This window comes from Talaromyces atroroseus (assembly GCF_001907595.1).
Source record: "Talaromyces atroroseus strain IBT 11181 chromosome Unknown scaffold_3, whole genome shotgun sequence".
NCBI lineage: Eukaryota > Fungi > Ascomycota > Eurotiomycetes > Eurotiales > Trichocomaceae > Talaromyces > Talaromyces atroroseus.
Genome location: NW_017971435.1, coordinates 1,013,605 through 1,030,187, shown reverse-complemented (window position 1 = coordinate 1,030,187; position 16,583 = coordinate 1,013,605). Strand labels below are relative to the sequence as shown.

At 46.5% G+C, this 16,583-nt stretch overlaps 4 protein-coding genes across 4 annotated transcripts, besides 1 other annotated feature; 3 read left to right on the top strand and 1 right to left on the bottom strand.

Moving 5' to 3' along the window:
• Nucleotides 1–754: 754 nt before the first annotated feature.
• UA08_03400 (hypothetical protein) lies at nt 755–5,357 on the top strand (the record flags this gene model as incomplete). Its single annotated transcript, XM_020265696.1, has 14 exons — nt 755–948; nt 1,072–1,179; nt 1,247–1,356; nt 1,437–1,534; nt 1,613–1,772; nt 1,828–1,895; nt 1,953–2,252; nt 2,308–2,547; nt 2,600–2,795; nt 2,883–3,184; nt 3,288–3,441; nt 3,678–3,720; nt 3,761–4,420; nt 4,481–5,357. The coding sequence occupies 14 exons, from the start codon at nt 755–757 to the stop codon at nt 5,355–5,357; spliced, it is 3,510 nt and encodes a 1,169-aa protein (XP_020121324.1).
• A 630-nt stretch (nt 5,358–5,987) lies between these two features.
• On the top strand, nt 5,988–10,004 carry UA08_03399 (hypothetical protein; the record flags this gene model as incomplete). The annotated part of the gene is made up of 10 exons (XM_020265695.1): nt 5,988–6,073; nt 6,143–6,265; nt 6,326–6,594; nt 6,669–6,754; nt 6,816–7,453; nt 7,537–7,680; nt 7,930–8,857; nt 9,393–9,549; nt 9,607–9,881; nt 9,912–10,004. 10 exons carry the CDS (start codon nt 5,988–5,990, stop codon nt 10,002–10,004), a joined length of 2,799 nt encoding a protein of 932 aa, XP_020121323.1.
• Nucleotides 10,005–10,143: 139 nt separating this feature from the next.
• Nucleotides 10,144–10,305: a repeat region (Identified by RepeatMasker using a combination of RepBase library and repeat library created with RepeatScout).
• Nucleotides 10,306–11,240: 935 nt separating this feature from the next.
• UA08_03398 (hypothetical protein) lies at nt 11,241–12,837 on the bottom strand (the record flags this gene model as incomplete). Its single annotated transcript, XM_020265694.1, has 2 exons — nt 11,241–12,240; nt 12,338–12,837. The coding sequence occupies 2 exons, from the start codon at nt 12,835–12,837 to the stop codon at nt 11,241–11,243; spliced, it is 1,500 nt and encodes a 499-aa protein (XP_020121730.1).
• Nucleotides 12,838–13,593: 756 nt separating this feature from the next.
• On the top strand, nt 13,594–14,766 carry UA08_03397 (hypothetical protein; the record flags this gene model as incomplete). The annotated part of the gene is made up of 1 exon (XM_020265693.1): nt 13,594–14,766. The coding sequence occupies one exon, from the start codon at nt 13,594–13,596 to the stop codon at nt 14,764–14,766; it is 1,173 nt and encodes a 390-aa protein (XP_020121731.1).
• Nucleotides 14,767–16,583: the final 1,817 nt, after the last annotated feature.

Below are 16,583 nucleotides of genomic sequence, written 5' to 3'. Positions count from 1 at the left end.
GATGACCCGACGCAGCTTAATATGACATACCTTACAGACTGGATGTCGGGCATGCAGCCTGAATGCTACCCAAGGTCCAACCACTGAAGATGCGGGGAAAAGCCGGTTATTAAGAATTTGAGATGATTCTTTATTGCGGGGGATTTGCAGGATGCAGAATTAGGGTTTATTTCCGGGGTTGTGCCAAAAGTACCAGTTGCTTCTTTTCTTGTTGAATTAAGATAACTTTCTAAGCCAAAACTAAATACCGGATACGTCAATCAGGAGCATACTCCGCCATGAATATTGAGATCATCAACCCTACTCCAACTGACTCGAAGCAATATTACCTATCTTGCCTAGATGGAAAATAAGAGACCATGTATGGCACTAGGGCAGCGCTAGTGGATGATCTGCCGGCCGCCATAGATGTATACAATTGTATCTCCACCAATCCCTGTAGCATATCACTCATCCAAGTCCGACCTTTCACACCGAGGCAATCGGAGGAGAGGGAGGTATAATTTATTGGGTCATTGCATATTGATCGTGTTTCTATTTCAATATGCATATATAGCGACGTGTATGTGTCACATCTGAATATGTACCGACAGGTTCCTGCACGTTTTGTTCCAAGGAAGGTCCCATATCATCCATCCCTTGCTGCAAGGAATAACCGATCTTTCTCGTGAACAGATCGCTTTACAATCTTATAATATAGAAGTATTCTATAGCTGTTGGGTGGCCAGCTTCTTCATCGGATTAGCTGGTGAACATGGGCGCCCGGTCGTCGTGGCTACAGGCTCTTCTCCTCTCATTATACGCGCATTCTTCTCTCTCTCAATCCACGCCCCCCAGCAACCCTTTCCCGGCCGGCCAACTGCCTGACCCAACCAATTCATTGAAAGTAGATCTTGGCTATGCTGGCTATGCTGGGGTGTACAATGATGGTTTGAATCATTGGTATGGGTATGTAGCAATTGATGCGTCAGCTTAAGTATACGCGCAATATCAACATTAGGTCGTACCTCAAATTGGCAGTCGGCTAACCTTAGAACTGTGAAGAATACGTTACGCTGAACCGCCTCTTAGGAGACTGCGATGGCAGGCATCTATTCCTCCGCAGACAACATTCAATGGCACCTTTGTAAATGCAAGTACTATGGGTTCAGTATGTCCTCAGGCGCCAGATCATATTGAGTAAGCCCATATCTGCTTTATTTTGCTTTTTGAAGGCTATAGGATGTACAACTAACCACTAATGCAGTACGGCAGAGCCTAAGTGGACAGCGAGCTCATCAGAAAGTGAAGATTGTTTGATTTTGAATGTCTGGTCCCCGCCCGATGCTGTCGATTTGCCCGTTTTTGTTTATATCCGTGAGTTTCCTCCATCTAAATGTCCTTACATATTTGACGCAATAACTGCGTTTATGTTCCTCGGCTAATCCTCGACTCAGATGGCGGTGGTTATGGCACTGGATCAGGGGACACCAACCTGCCGTTTCTTATCAATGTTTCTGAGTCAAAATTTGTCGGTGTCGCAATGCAATACCGAGTATGTTCATAATATCCGTTTTTATCTCGAGTACTACAACCGGAGTATTGGCTTACTCATGACTCTTCTCATTGCTAGCTTGCAGCGTTTGGATTCCTCGCAGGCAATGAAGTCCAGGAATATGGAACCGCTAATGCCGGTCTACATGACCAATATCTGGCTCTGCAATGGATACAGAAGTATATTTCGCTCTTTGGGGGAGATCCAAACCGTGTCACTATAGCCGGCGAATCGGCCGGTATGTCAAGATATATATCTTAATCTCTTTACATACTAGGCTAACGTGTACTCAGGCGGTGGCTCGGTAATGTTGCACTCTATGGCCTACGGTGGTGCTGTGGGAGACGATCTGTTCGATGGCGTATGAAGGCCCTGATGCTATATTTCTATAGATGGTCAAGTATTGACGAAAGGCTAGGTTTTTGCTGCGAGCCCTTATCTTCCTCAGCAATGGAACTACGACGATCCCGCTACAGTTGCGGCGTACGAGACGTTTGCTGATTTAGCAGGATGCTCTAATAGTACCACGGAAACTGTTTTCGACTGCCTCGTGGCCCAAGATACTGACATCCTTCAAAATGCTTCTTACGCTGCTACTGTTAATGCCAAATACGGACAATGGGCCTTCCTGCCTGTCACAGATGGGAGATTTGTTCAGCAACGGCCAAGTGTGCAACTTACTAAAGGACCCCTCAATGGGAACCGAGGCTTAGTAGGAGTATGTGTCTTTCGAAGGGAGCTTTTCGTACTAAGTGCTGATTATAGGACGCTAGAATAACGCAAACGAAGGCGTCAGCTTTGTGCCCCAAAATATTAGTACGGAGGACGACTTTGTCGAGTTCATCCGCTATTTAATGCCCCAGCTTACTGATAGAGAAGTACAACCAATATTGGATCAATACCCTATGCCACAAGATCCGCCAACAGTCCGTTTCGCTACAGACGGCGTTGATGAAGATGCAACAGCCGTTTTTGTGAGCCCCTTTGCAGTTGGCCAGCAGCAGCGTGCTAACGTAAGGCTCCGAGAATAAAGTGGTACAATTCCCAACTGATAATGAAATATAGAATCTCTATGCAGAGATGACGTTTGTCTGTCCATCATACTGGCTTGCTGATGCATTCGGCCGGCATGGAAGGCAGAGTCATAAGTACCAGTTCTCACTTGTAAACTCATTGCATGCGGATGATTTGGCTACATATTTCCAAATTTACGGTTACTTACAAGACACCATGTCCCAAGCATTCCAGGATTCCTTTATCTGTAAGTTCAGCCTTTAACCAGTCAGAAATTTGCGAAGGAAAAGAAAAACGTGAAGCTAATCAGCTGAAAAAAAATAAGCATTTTTAGATAGTTTTATCGCTAACGGAGCACCAACCAACGTCAGCACTTATATATCTGACGTGCCAACGGACATCGCCCAAGTTTTAGCGTCCTGGCCAGCATACACACCACAAAATCCACTCCAAGTGAGCCTCAACCAAACGGGCGGAAATTTGACCACTGCCACCGACCTGGCCAATCCCTATGATTTCGAGATTGAGACCTACGTCGAGCCCGGATTAGTACCGAATTTCACGGTGGTGAATGCATACGACTGGGAAGGTGGCCGGGGAGCCAGATGCGATTTTTGGAAGTCAATAGGAGAGGTTGTACCGGAGAAGTAGTAGCTTAGTCGGTGAATTGATATATCATTGCTAGTCATAGTAAATGACGTCTAATCTTCTTAGAGAATCTGAGACGGATCGAATGTAGATACGCGCGTCCAATCGGATGCTTGCTGGACCGATCAACCGGCAGTTGCTTCCCGGTACAGTAGCCGATCAGATGCGCGGGTCCGCCGGCCCGACGATGCATTTGCATCGATCCGGTCGAGACCAACCGCTTCGTCGTCCCTGGGCCCTATGGAGTATGCATGGGACTTTTGGTTGAGACGAACCTGCAGATCAAGTTGACTCATTTCTGAATTAGTCGTCGCCGGCAGCAGGGAAACGGGTTATCTGCCCAGAGCTCGGAGCAAGCAGCCTGTGGCAATCCGCTTTCCCTCTTTGGTTTGCTCATGACCCGAGCCGGTTCCATACTCTTATTTTATCTCTTGAACCATATCTTTATTTTTCTTTAATTCTTGCTCTTTCTAATCCATAGAAGCAAGGACTCGACAAGTCGATATTATCGATACTGATGATGAGTATGTTGAAGCGCACTCGCGCACTCTGTGCTTTATCCAGCTCGATAACCCCCCAGGCTGCTCATGTCCTCCGTAACACAAGATACGTCAGCACAAGTCAACATGCCAAGTCATCGGCGACGGTGCTGGGTTCAGGACCAGTAGGCACAACTGCAAATGGCTCGCTCTTGCAGCCATCATACTCTGTGCCACAGGCATTGCAACCTGGACAGTCCAAGAGTCAGCACAACCACCTCCAAAAGCCTGAAGGAACGGCGCCACCATCCAAACTTACCTCCACCAAGTCGCCACTTGGAGACCTCCCGCTTTCTGCAGTCCTACGATCGGCTTTCATTCTAACCGTTTCGTCATCGCCGCTACTGCTCCGGCCGTGCATATGGGCACTCTCGCTCCTAGAGAATCCTAAATCTGCTCTTACAGACGTGGATCGCAATCCGTTGCTGAAGTGGGTGGTGAAGAAGACTATCTACAAGCAGTTTAATGCCGGAGAGAATAAAGCAGAGGTACAACAGTCTATTGTGGAGACTAAAGACCTAGGCTGTCGCGGCGTGTTGTTGGGATATGCTCGTGAGGTATTGGTTGCAGATAGTAACTCAAATCCACACGATGAGACGCTGGCGCGACAGGAGATAGATACATGGCTGCAAGGCACATTACAAGGTGTTGATATGGCGACCGAAGGAGATTTTATTGCGTTGAAGTACGTGTTTTACTCCATCCGAATAACAAGAATACCAGTCTAACCAATCACAAAATACAGGTTTACAGGCATGGGCACGCAAGCTGTACATCTCTTAAAAGACCGTCAGCCACCGTCTGAATACATGGATAGTGCGATTCGCAAGGCTTGTGACGCTGCCATCGCCAAATCAGCACGCCTTTTGGTGGATGCAGAAGAGCAGGCCGTCCAATTGGGCATTGAAGACTGGATTATGAAATATCAAAAGTATTGCAACTTGCAAACTCCCGGACGCGCTACCTTTTACGGCACCTATCAAGCCTACCTAAAAGGAGTGCCAGCCAATATTGCCAGACATCTCGCTATGGCCGAGAAAGATGGGTATACTCTAGGAGTAAAGCTTGTTCGGGGCGCATACATGAAAATAGAGTCACGTCATTTGATTTGGGACACCAAAGAAGATACAGACGCATGCTATGACGGCATTGTCGAAGCCCTTCTGACGCGACGCTACAATTCGATGCTTCGCCCTGCACCGGAGAGCAAGGATCAGAAGTGCTTACCTTCTGTGAATGCAATAATCGCCACACACAACCGCGACTCCGTGCTTAAGGCCCATTCAATCCGTACTAAACAAGCCGCAAACAACGAGCCACGAATTGAGTTGGCATATGCGCAACTGCAGGGCATGGCAGACGAAATCAGCTGCGATCTGATTCATAGTTTCTCTCATACCACAGAACAAGATTTCTCCACCAAGGAAATTCAACCCCTCGAAAGGCCTAATGTTTATAAACTGCTTACCTGGGGCTCCGTTCAGGAGTGCATGGGATTTTTGTTTCGTCGTGCCCTTGAGAATACAGAGGCCGTGACTAGGACAAAGGATTCACGGATAGCTATGTATGGGGAACTGTGGAGGAGGGCAAAGCTTGCTGTAACAGGGCAACGGAGAGGATAAAAGTGCGACTTTTATCTTTTTGCATGTTTCTTAGATTCCTCGTTGTTTAGCGTGTCATAGCATAGCATAGCCTCGCATAAGTAGTGATATTAGTATATTTCTGTGAATAGAATACCGTACGTACACATACATCATAGATATCTATTAGATGCTTGCAAAAAAGGATAGAAAGAGGAAGCCCTAAAAGTAAGCCCTACTTCCGTCCCGAAACTGGTTAGTGGGATCCATAGATAACCTTTATCCAATCAATCAGAAGTTATTTCCTAAAGCCAATCATATTTCCGCAGCCTCGAGCGCGCTAGTCGTAGACAGGAATGGTCTCGCTTTTCCCTCAGGCTCCGATCGGCTTATCAAAATCCCCACATCGAGCGAGTGCTTGACCGAACTTGATTCTTGCATCCTTGTCTCTGACCCCGACGATATCAAACATCACGGCCCTATCAAGTCTGCGGCTGCCATAACCACACTTGAGTTTGAACCGGCAAGATTTTGCAACTTGCCAAGCTTCATTTCTGGCGATACTATTTGATCCCGACCGCTGAATCCTTGCTCTATGGCAAAAGCGTCGAACATCTTCTGCATTCATTAACGGATATTGGTGTGTTGAATCCGACCCAATGAAAGGGAGCTATGGAGCTACCCCCATATTCACACCCTGCGAACAGAGCCAAGAGGCCGCGTGTTGCTGAAGAGAACCGCAAAAGGGCGGTGCGAGCGTAAGAATTCATCCGAGGCCCTCTTTAAAGCTACGTATGCACGATAAAGATACTAACGCACCTCCGTAGATGCGATGGGTGCAGACGAGTGAAGGAGAAATGCGAGGGTGGAGTGCCCTGCCGCAGGTGCACTCGTTACCATCGCCAATGCATCTTCAACTCTCCATCTGAACAAAACGACAGGCCTGGCAGGTTAGAACAACATGTCGCAGAACAATGATAATCAAATGTCTAACCATGAGGAAATTTCAGGGCACTTCAACGAGCTGAGAATTTCACTCGTGATGATGACACCGAAGCTGAGCGTGTCCACTATATGGAACGTATATTGGCTCACTACATGCCCAACACGACATTCGATGTACCCTCCCTTCGCAAAATTGCGGATGATTTGCAAAGGTATCATCGCGGACAATCTGGATCTGACGGGCCCCCGACTCAAGCCGAGGCCGACGATCTTGAAGATCTAGCAATTGATGAAGAGGATTTCAGCATCCGCGCTTTTCCAGATAATACTACCCGTGAGTTGTACTTTGAGAGCTCCTGGAACTTATATACTTTAAGTTCGCGTATATGTTGGCTGACATGAGTCTAGAGTATTCTGGAGAATTTTCTTACCTGAATTTTTCCATGAAAATTCGGAAGAAGATCGATGAATGGATGCAATCGAGTGCACCGGAAGTAAGATACCTCGACCTTCAGATTTACATTATCAGTACCATTTCTGACTCCATTCAAACAGGATAGCACAGAGACAGTACCGTTCGAAGAGAGATGGCGGTCTACGCGTTTGGAATCAGGATCGACGTTAGTGTCTGCCGCTGTAGGGTGTTTACCACCTCGATATGTTGCAGAATTTCTCTTCAATGTCACCTGCAAGTATGCAAAGACAAACAACTTTTACGTTGAAGAAGACTGGCTTCGCGAGAAGCTAGCTATTTGTTACAACAACCCGGGTGTTTTTACCTCGGTCGATGCTGCATGTGTCTGCTCCATCTTGATGACTTTGGCAATAGGCACACAATTTGCCCACATGGAATCACCAACGCCAGTCAACAAGCTTAACCGGGAAGATACCTCGGCAGTCGACGACCACCGATTCTCAGAAGACGAAGTCGGCTTGACATTCTACAATTTTGCATCCAAGTTGCTCCCCGATATTATCGCTACCGCTTCCGTGAGAAGTGTTCAGGCCTGTTTGCTAATTGGAACTTATCTGCTGCCCCTTGATACCTCAGGTCTGTCATATACTTACTTTGGCTTAGCCATGAAATTGGCAATTCAAAATGGTATGCATCGAAAGTACACTGGAGAAGGCTTAACTCCATACATGCAAGAAGTGCGCAACCGTGTCTTCTGGACTGCATTCACTATTGAGAAGTATATAAACCAAATCAATTTCATACAGAATATGCCGCTGACTTTTTTCTTAAAAAAAGACGCATTTGTATCTTGCATGGCAGGCCTGCCTCCATCACTGATGGCGATGTTGATGCCGATTTGCCTATCGATTTACCTAGTGCCCATTATTCTGGCGCAAACAACCACGCAAACATGGTGGCGCTGATAAAACTCACCTTAAAGCTAGGCGCTATAGCGCAGGCAATGTTAGTATACCTATTAATTCACTTGATCCACATTAAATCTGACCATTGTGGGTATCGTATCAGATCATCACTTCGTGACTGTCCAAAATGGCAGCAACCAGAATCACTAGAAAAACTCCTAACCCAACGCCGAGAACTTATTGATTGGTGGTCAAGCTTACCGGAAGAAACGTTGTGCCGTGACCTCAATCCTTCCGGCCCCCTATTCCGCTCCAATGTGCATCTTAAACTCGACTACTGCTTAACTAGAATTTTTATGGGTCGTCCATTTCTCTTCACTAATATACGGAGCGCCAACCCAACCCCTTCACAGAAGGCTTCTGCGAATAGATCGAAATTGAGGATTATTCTGGTGAGTGACTGCGTAGAAGCGGCACTCGAAATTGTCGACCTATGCCGACTTTTGCGCGATGAGACCGGTCTCGCGCGAGCCTCCTATACGGAATTCAGCTCATGCCGCGCAGCACTTTTAGTCATACTCGCGCAGAGTTTGACTAAACGCACAGAGAGGCTACGCAACGCTCTGTCACAGGGTATGGGACTTATCAAGATCATGTCGATGGGCATTGGCTCTGCTAGATCGGCAGTAACTGTTATTGAGACACTGGAGCGTGCCATACGGCGCCTTGAAGATTGGAGTGAAAGCCAAGCCTATGCAAAAGATTACCGGGACTCGATAGATTCTGGATATGAGCGATTCAAGAGCTGGGAAATGCTATGGAAGACGGGGCCTATCTCGCCGGCTACTGGCACCTCAGCATCAACTAGCATCAATCAGCCTCAAACACAAGATGCAGCTGCAATGCAATACTTACAGTCCCCTCCAGCAATTACATTGCCAAATTCAATGAATGGCCTTGTCGAACCAAAAGGCATCACGGCACCAAACTCAACGCCACCCACTGTCAACAACCCAGTACCGACTAGTGCAAATGACAAGATTTTTGAAAATATTGACGATTCAAATGACACCGAAAACGGCAACGGCAATCAAACAACAAACGACAAATCACTATACAATCAACTTGGCATGGCACATATAATGGACGCTTCAAACTTACCGCAAACACCGCATTTTGGATTCGAAGGATTTATCTCTAATTTTCCGCAAGAACTGGACGAGTTTGCGGCTATATCATGTTTTGACAATGACTTCTTGGCACAGGGAACCTCGGCAGTGTGAGCTAATGTGGAAAATGTCGATGGGAATGCCTCGAGAAATAATACATGGCTGACATGATTGTCATCATATTAGCAATCTTATCATTGCTCGCTGCACGAGTGCAATAGTTGTACATACACCAGAATGACTTTTCTGTGACCACCATTAATTTTCGAATTTATATATCCAACCCTTCTAGCATCCAACCCCATATGTGCACACAGGATTATCAGCCCTGGAGCATAGAGGCGATCTCAAAAAGCACCCAAATAGGAAATGGCGCACAGTCAGCAGCTCAACTCATCACACTGGCAATCCTACCGGACAACCATCTAACTCCTTTCTGATTTGAGAACCCCGTTTCATGCGATGGCCATCAGCCGATTTTAAGCAAGGTTTTCAAATCTTTTCTACCATTGTGCCTTCGCCTTGGCCTCAGCCTTAGCTCTGTCACGCTCGTAGTTCTCACGGTCATGGTGATCTCTCACCATCTGTACCCTTGGGTCATTCTTGGGGTATACGGTGCCGTTGGCGATCCATTCTAAAGTAGCTTGGCGCAGGCTTCTACGAGGTCGGGCCCATTCACCAGAATGCGAACTGTAAGACGAGCCGCGAGACGAACCTTGCGCTGAGCTACGGATTGAACTGCGAGACGAACCATGAGACGGAGGTTGACCTAGATCTCGAGTTGGTCCGCGAGCTGAACCGTAAGTTGAACCTTGATTTGAACTAGAAACAGGGCCTTGGTACGAACTGTGAGCTAGGCCTTGACCTGGATCTCGAGCTGATCCACGAGCGGAACCGTGGATCGACCCTTGAATTGAACCTGGAATTGGAAGTTGGATTAATTCGCGCGCTGAACCTTGCATTGATCCACGAGCTGAACCTTGCACTGATCCACGCGCTGAACCTTGCACTGATCCACGCGCTGAACCTTGCACTGATCCACGCGCTGAACCTTGCACTGATCCACGAGCTGGACCGTGGACTGAGCCTTCAATTGAACCGCGAGCCGAGGCTTGATCTGGATCCCGAAAAAGTAAATCAGGGTGCCTTTTCATTACCCTAGCCACAACCGGATCTGGAATTTGAAGCATTGCATCAGGAGGACGTTGAATTGATTCGCGACCTGAACCATGAGTTGAACCTTGAATTGGACTAGGAACAGGGCCTTGGAACGAACTGTGAACTAGGCCTTGACTTGGACCTTGGGGGATAAGGAAAGCTCGAGTTTGATTTGAAGAAGACATTATCGTCAATTTGTTCTTGTATTTCTCGCTATGTCAACGACCTCGCTGGGGGCGAAACACCGAGAAAATATGCTGGATATAGGCAGGAAAGAAGACCCGTCCCTACAGGGCAACTCCCTCCTTCTTATACCCTATCACACACCTGCTACTCACTGGCTATCTCTGTTTGTTGCAAACGCCTAGTGTTTTGGATATCTGGGAGGTTTCAGCAATCAAGGATTCCTACAGGAACTTTCTGCTCCCCTTTGAAGCTATTGTGAGTCCACAAAGGGCTTTGTGCAGTGTGAATCAACATGAGCAGCAGCCAGGGCACTGCACATGCCCTGTCACTGAGCCCCCTAGCAAATCTTCACACTTGGAAGGATAAAAAATGGAATAGTCTAGACCTGTAGTATTTGCAAAGCCAAGGTGGTGGTGATGTGTATATATTAGATATGGATTATCCAAGTGTCTCAAGGGGTATTTGGTTAGTACCTTCAAACAAAACGTGACCAATCTTGAAAGCTTTTGTCTTCGTGCAATATACAATGAATTGGTGTACAATGAATCGTTGATACGCACGAAACAAGGGTCAAGGATTTGTTGTATTTAAAAGCTGGGCTTTATATGGGTATATCATTATGACTACAACTGGCATTTAACTAAATCATTTGAATCTGAGTCCAACAGTGACTCGCATTGATGGTCTTATCATATGATTACTAGGAAAGCATCACAACTCGTCTAGTCTTTGAGTATCTGGGTTCCATCTCTTCTGAAAAGGTTCCAGGTTATTTTCAAATAAAGAGATATTGATAACAGATGTATAGTGCAGCTATGCGGATGAAAAATGTGTCTAGAGCTTACCAGATTGGGAAAGACGTCATACAATGGCAAACATTGTATTTCTTGGGTATCGAAGCCATCGCGATTTAATTAAGGGTAACTCTTATACATGATAAACTACTTGATCTAATGTATATCGTATCTGAATATCATTGACATAGTAGATATAAGGGGCAAACTTCACCAGAGCAATATTATTAACATATTTGAGAAATGGTAGATTATGCACATGAATAAATACAATCAGATTAAATTATAGGCAACGTCCGACTGCAGTCCATCTTTTGCCTTTTCCTCTATATTAAAGTAGCCGTCAAAGCAAATCACTCATCAACGGGCACGATCTTCTCCACAGGTACTGCAGCCTCTGTGATCAACGCAGTTGAATCTTCCACTCTCTTGTAAATCAACACAAGAATAAATAGCATAGATCCCGCCAGCAAACCCCAGTAGCTGCCGAACATGGCCTGGTAGCTAATCTCGCGAACGTCCAGGTTGAACACGATAGCAGCTCCCATGGCGCCAAACACCTTATAGAAAGCGGCGTATATAGACAGAACGAGCGGATCATTGGAGAGACAGCCAGCAATCCACCAGGCAAAAGCCTGCCAAGCACCATCGACGCAGCCATAGAACACAAAAAGAGTGATATACCCAGCAGCTCGCGATTTCTGGTCAACGTCGAGAAGACCGCCTGGGGGTGTTACTCCACGATGCGAACGCCGAGCTGGGAACACACCGCCAATGAAGACGGCATTGAGCAGGACAAATAACACTGTCCAGCCAATAAAAGCACGGCGACGCCTGTTCCCGACAGCTTTCCAGTCAAGCAGCATGCCCATCAACACAGCCATGACAAATTGACCAAAATCAAACCACAGAGAGCCAAAAGCGCGCGTTCGCAGGTCAAAGAAATAAGCGTTGAAATCATTGCTTTGGTAAGGGATGTACCACAAGCCAGCAAAACTGTATGGGAAAAAGAGGATAATCCATGGCTCTTTTTTGACAACCACGACAATATTCTTCAGCTCCTGCATGAAAGTCGTATTGCGTGGGATGAACACCCGGCTTCCATCATTACGAATGACACGTGAAGGATTAGATATGCAACAAGCCACAACACTGCCGCAAAGCATCAGTATAAAGAGCGCAATGTAAGTTGCATCATTAGCACTTCCAGCAGTTGTGACGCCCCAGTTCTCAACAGTAGGGATAATGGCACCGATGACTGTGCCAAAGAACGAAATACCGTAGAAGATACTGATGTATTTGCCTTTATCCTTCTCCATTGGAAGTGACATAATAAGCGCACCTTCGGCGGTCCTGTATCAGAAATTTACGTATTAGTAATGTCTATATCACGAGCTAGCAGATGTATAAAATTTCCAAGATAGTTAGAAGACAGCAATAAAAAACTCACCAGAGGAATGCAGCCGCAATACCACACATAGCACCACCAAAGTACACAAACCCATCATTGCTATTATGGTTATAACTCCAATATGAAGCTGATAACAGGGAATAGCCCACGCCACCCATAGCGAGCGTGATCTTGGGCCCGAGGAAATTAACCACGGACCCAGCAGTGAGAGCAAAGAAACAGAACAAGCTGTATAAGATGGTATTGGCATTGTTGCTCGTTGTAGGGTTGACCTGGCCACCACCACCTAGACCTGAAAGCACATTGAACATGCCCACGACTAGGAGATGGACGCATGCAATGATCACGCATTGCACGATTGGCGAGCGGTAGGCAGGAATGACGATATTTCCAAAGATGCGGTATCCTTTGGGAGGAGTTGCGTATGCTGTCTCTCCTTCGGTTTGTACATCATGGGTCATGGCTGTTTCTGTGTCGTTGATGACTGTCGCGTCTTTCACGTCTGCCTGAGACGATTTCGTTTCGAGATCCGAGGCCATCGTGTCACACACGTCAAAGGCAACTGATTGAATAGAGCAATAATATATTTTATATTTTTCATGAAGGGAACAGCCGGGACAGACGTGGGAGGGCGCCTACTAGATAAATACCGAAACCTCCTACTGCTACCCCGACATGTTGATAGGAGTCATACGAACTCTACTCTATGTACCTAGCGCTGATATCGGCATCTGGATCATGCCAATTACTCCACATGGCGAGGCGATAACGCCGGTGATAAGGATAAGAGCATCACCATAGCTCTAGCCTTTCTAGCTGTGATAGACCCCACGGCGACTTTTGTTTGGTGGAATCTGCAGCCTCTGGGTCTTGCGTGGGATAGGAACTCTAACATCACTCCGCGTGCTCGTGTGATATGTAGGCTATTTTGCAATGCACGTCATTAAGGGAGACTGTGATTGCGGCTTTCATGGCTGCAATGCTAGGCTAGAGTGAGTCAATCGCTAATAGTAACCATGGATTGAGATTATACTAGTCAGTTACTGTAATCGCGTGGCGAGGCTTGGAGTCTTTGCGCGGGATCCACGACTTCTGATAAGCCCTTCATGGGTGGGATGCAACTGCTCATCCCGCTTTAGGGTTTATGACTGCGTGGGATGGTTTTGATATCCAAAAGGAACCAATAAAACCTAGTTTTATCGACACCTCTGAAGTTAATATATACGATATAGAAAAGCCACTGGGAAGTAAATAGCAACGGGAAGACACAGTCTACAGAGCGCACAGTCCGCAGTATGGATATCTTAAACACAAAATTCACTTTTCAAGACGAAACACACGATGATCAAAAAGCGCCTATCAAGATAGCATTCCTCGGCACACGCCACCCACACGTGAAGTACCGCTTCGCCGTGCTGGACAAAATGGGTGGCTTTGAGTTTTGTGGCTTCCATGAAGAAGTGGAAGAGATCGCGAGTGAATTGGCAAAACGCCTGCCACGTCTACCACGCTTCAACACTGCAGAGGAATTGTTGAATACAAATCCGGATGTAGTTATGATCCACTCCTTGGACCCCGATGTGCCACGATGGGCTCGTTTTGCTATTGACCATCCGGCTCCCTTCAAGGGTCTATTCTTGGAGAAGCCTGGCGCGGCAGACCCGGCCGATTTTTATAATTTGGCCGAGGAGATTGAGGCAAAAAGACCCGGTCTTGCTGTCGAGTTGGGCTATGAAATCCATTATTCTGAAGCACTGGAGTTTGCTAGAAAGGTCATTCGGGAGAACGTTCTAGGCGATATCACGACTGCACGGTTCCACGGCGGTTGCCCATCTGGCGCCGGAATGGATTTGTGGCAATCTATCCCCGAGGATCTAGGAGGTATTATGCAGACAGAGGGCTGTCACACGTTGGAGAACGTAATCGATCTTTTTGGTGCTCCTGAGAGGGTGGTTTCGTCTATTCGAAAACTGCCAGAGCGACCACCGCATCCCGTCGTTGGCTGGATTCCCGACTTATTCACGGGCACTGTCACGACAGGTGAATTCGGTGTTGGTACTTTGCTTTATGAAGATGTTTGCTCCGGTATTATGGAATACCCCGATAAAACTATCGTGCTTGACATGACAGCCTGGGAGCCCACGGAATGGTGCAATGAATGGGCCATCGATATCTATGGAACGAATGGGTCGCTACATGTCATTCCAGATTTCCCAGTTGGGACATTATACCTTCGTGAAGCTCGGGGCAGTTTTGCGGCTGGTGAGACGAAATTGTCGACCGAGCTGCCCCATGGTACATCTAATGTTCCTTCATGCTATCGCAAGCAATTCAGATCGTTGTTCAATCGTGTACGAGGAACCGCGTCTGCAGATGGATGTTGCGATCTACAGACAAATGTCAAGATTTTGAAAGTTATTGATGCATTCTACAAATCAGCCAACTTGAAGCAATGGATAGATGTATAGAGCTTGCCTCCACTTCATATCAGTCGACAACACAAGGGGTGTTTCTATCTGTGCTGTGAGTTGATGAGGGCTTCAGTCAAAGGACCGAGGCAACTGCCAAGGTTCACTACGACAAAGATACAGGGTACGTTGATGATTTTTTGTACATATTATATATATATTAGAGTTTTTAGCAGCTTTACTAAAATGCCCCTTCAACCTCATTATGCTGCAACGAGATGTTCCTCGTGTATCCCAAAGGTCCAAGTGGTTAGGTAATGGCTAGTTTTCTAAGATCTTAACAACAATCCTGCAAACAGAAAATAGTTGAAATTTGGAACCACCGAACCATCGCTCTTCTCTCCGTCAAACTTTATATGCCCCCAAGCTCCATTTCAACCTTGGAAACGTGGGGATCCGGAGAACTTCCCCGTGGGGTCCGGAGGAAATCATTGCCTTTTGGAATTAATAAATTAAACCACTACGATGTGAAGATATGTGGCACTGCCGGTAAATATGATACTATTTGCACTATTTACGTCATTCCTTGGTATTTGGAAAGTCATTCTCATGGAGGGCAGTGACAGCCTGAAGTTGGACGCTCGCTGCAGCATATCCATCCTGATATTGTGCCGCTGGCTGCAAGCTTCCCTTAGGCACCAGACAAGTATCGCGAGAAGTGTGATTAGTCTTGTACATCTACGTATAGTCTAGATGTTTCACTTTGAGCTCTATTGGGAATTATTCATTCGGTCACCTCAAGCCAAGCTAACCAATTCTCGACAACGATTATGCTGTGTACGAACAAGAAGACCAACTAGTGGGTATTCCAAAGTTACTGTGGAATGGAAACCCCCAAGTATCGCCGTTCTCTCCGTCCCATTCCCGCATTATGGACAAGCTTCTGTGTCAAGCTTGGAAACGTGGGAATCCAGGGTATTTCTCCGCAGAATATGGAGAAGATTGCTTAGTCTCTTTTAAGAAAGCCATGAATATTGCATACTGTGTTGGGTCTCCTGCATAATGGCAATCTAGAACAATCTGTTATGGTACTTTCAAAATCAAAAATCAAAAACGCCATCACAATACCTTACTTCAACTAGTGCTCTGGCGCTCGAGAGCATTGCCATGGGTGCTCTCGGAAAGCCGGTAATGAATGTGTAGAATAACCCCCAAAGATCGAGAACCATGCTATCGCTATCATGCCGGACTGCTTGCGCTAACTCAGTCACGAAGAGCGGAGTAGAATCGAACGGCAACTCGCGCGGAAAGTTGATCTTACTGTTTTGTATGTGCTAAATACAAACAAATTATGCCCCGGGTGATGATCAAAGTGTGTGGGAATTGCAGCTAGTTGATTTGATATGGACATCGATCGACAGAATGTCTCTTCGGCCAAACTGCAAGGAATCAAGACTGATCTAAAACGGCAGCTGATCAGTATTTCAATTCTCTATGGTTAGCTAACTCGCCTTGACTATCGCTTCAGAACGGGGAAATAGATGGAATGAATCTCATACCATGCAGTTGATTATGTCCCCAGTAGCGCGTAGCCTCCTTTTTCAAGTCGTCAACGATCCGGCGTAGACCAGCTGTTTTGATGTTATTCTGGATATTGACAGTTTTTAACATAATAGCTCTTGATACGTTTTCTGTGTGGGATTACAGCAGATGAGTCTTTTTGCAACTACATGATTGATGACAGCTGCTACAGGTTCTGGGGTACCGTACTGTCCTCCTTCGCCTTAGCCAATAATGCCCGTCTCCGTCTGGATTATCACGAGGTACGAGTTGCGTTTGGGAGTATTGGGCTTGGGAAGGTCTTGTCACTGAGGTGA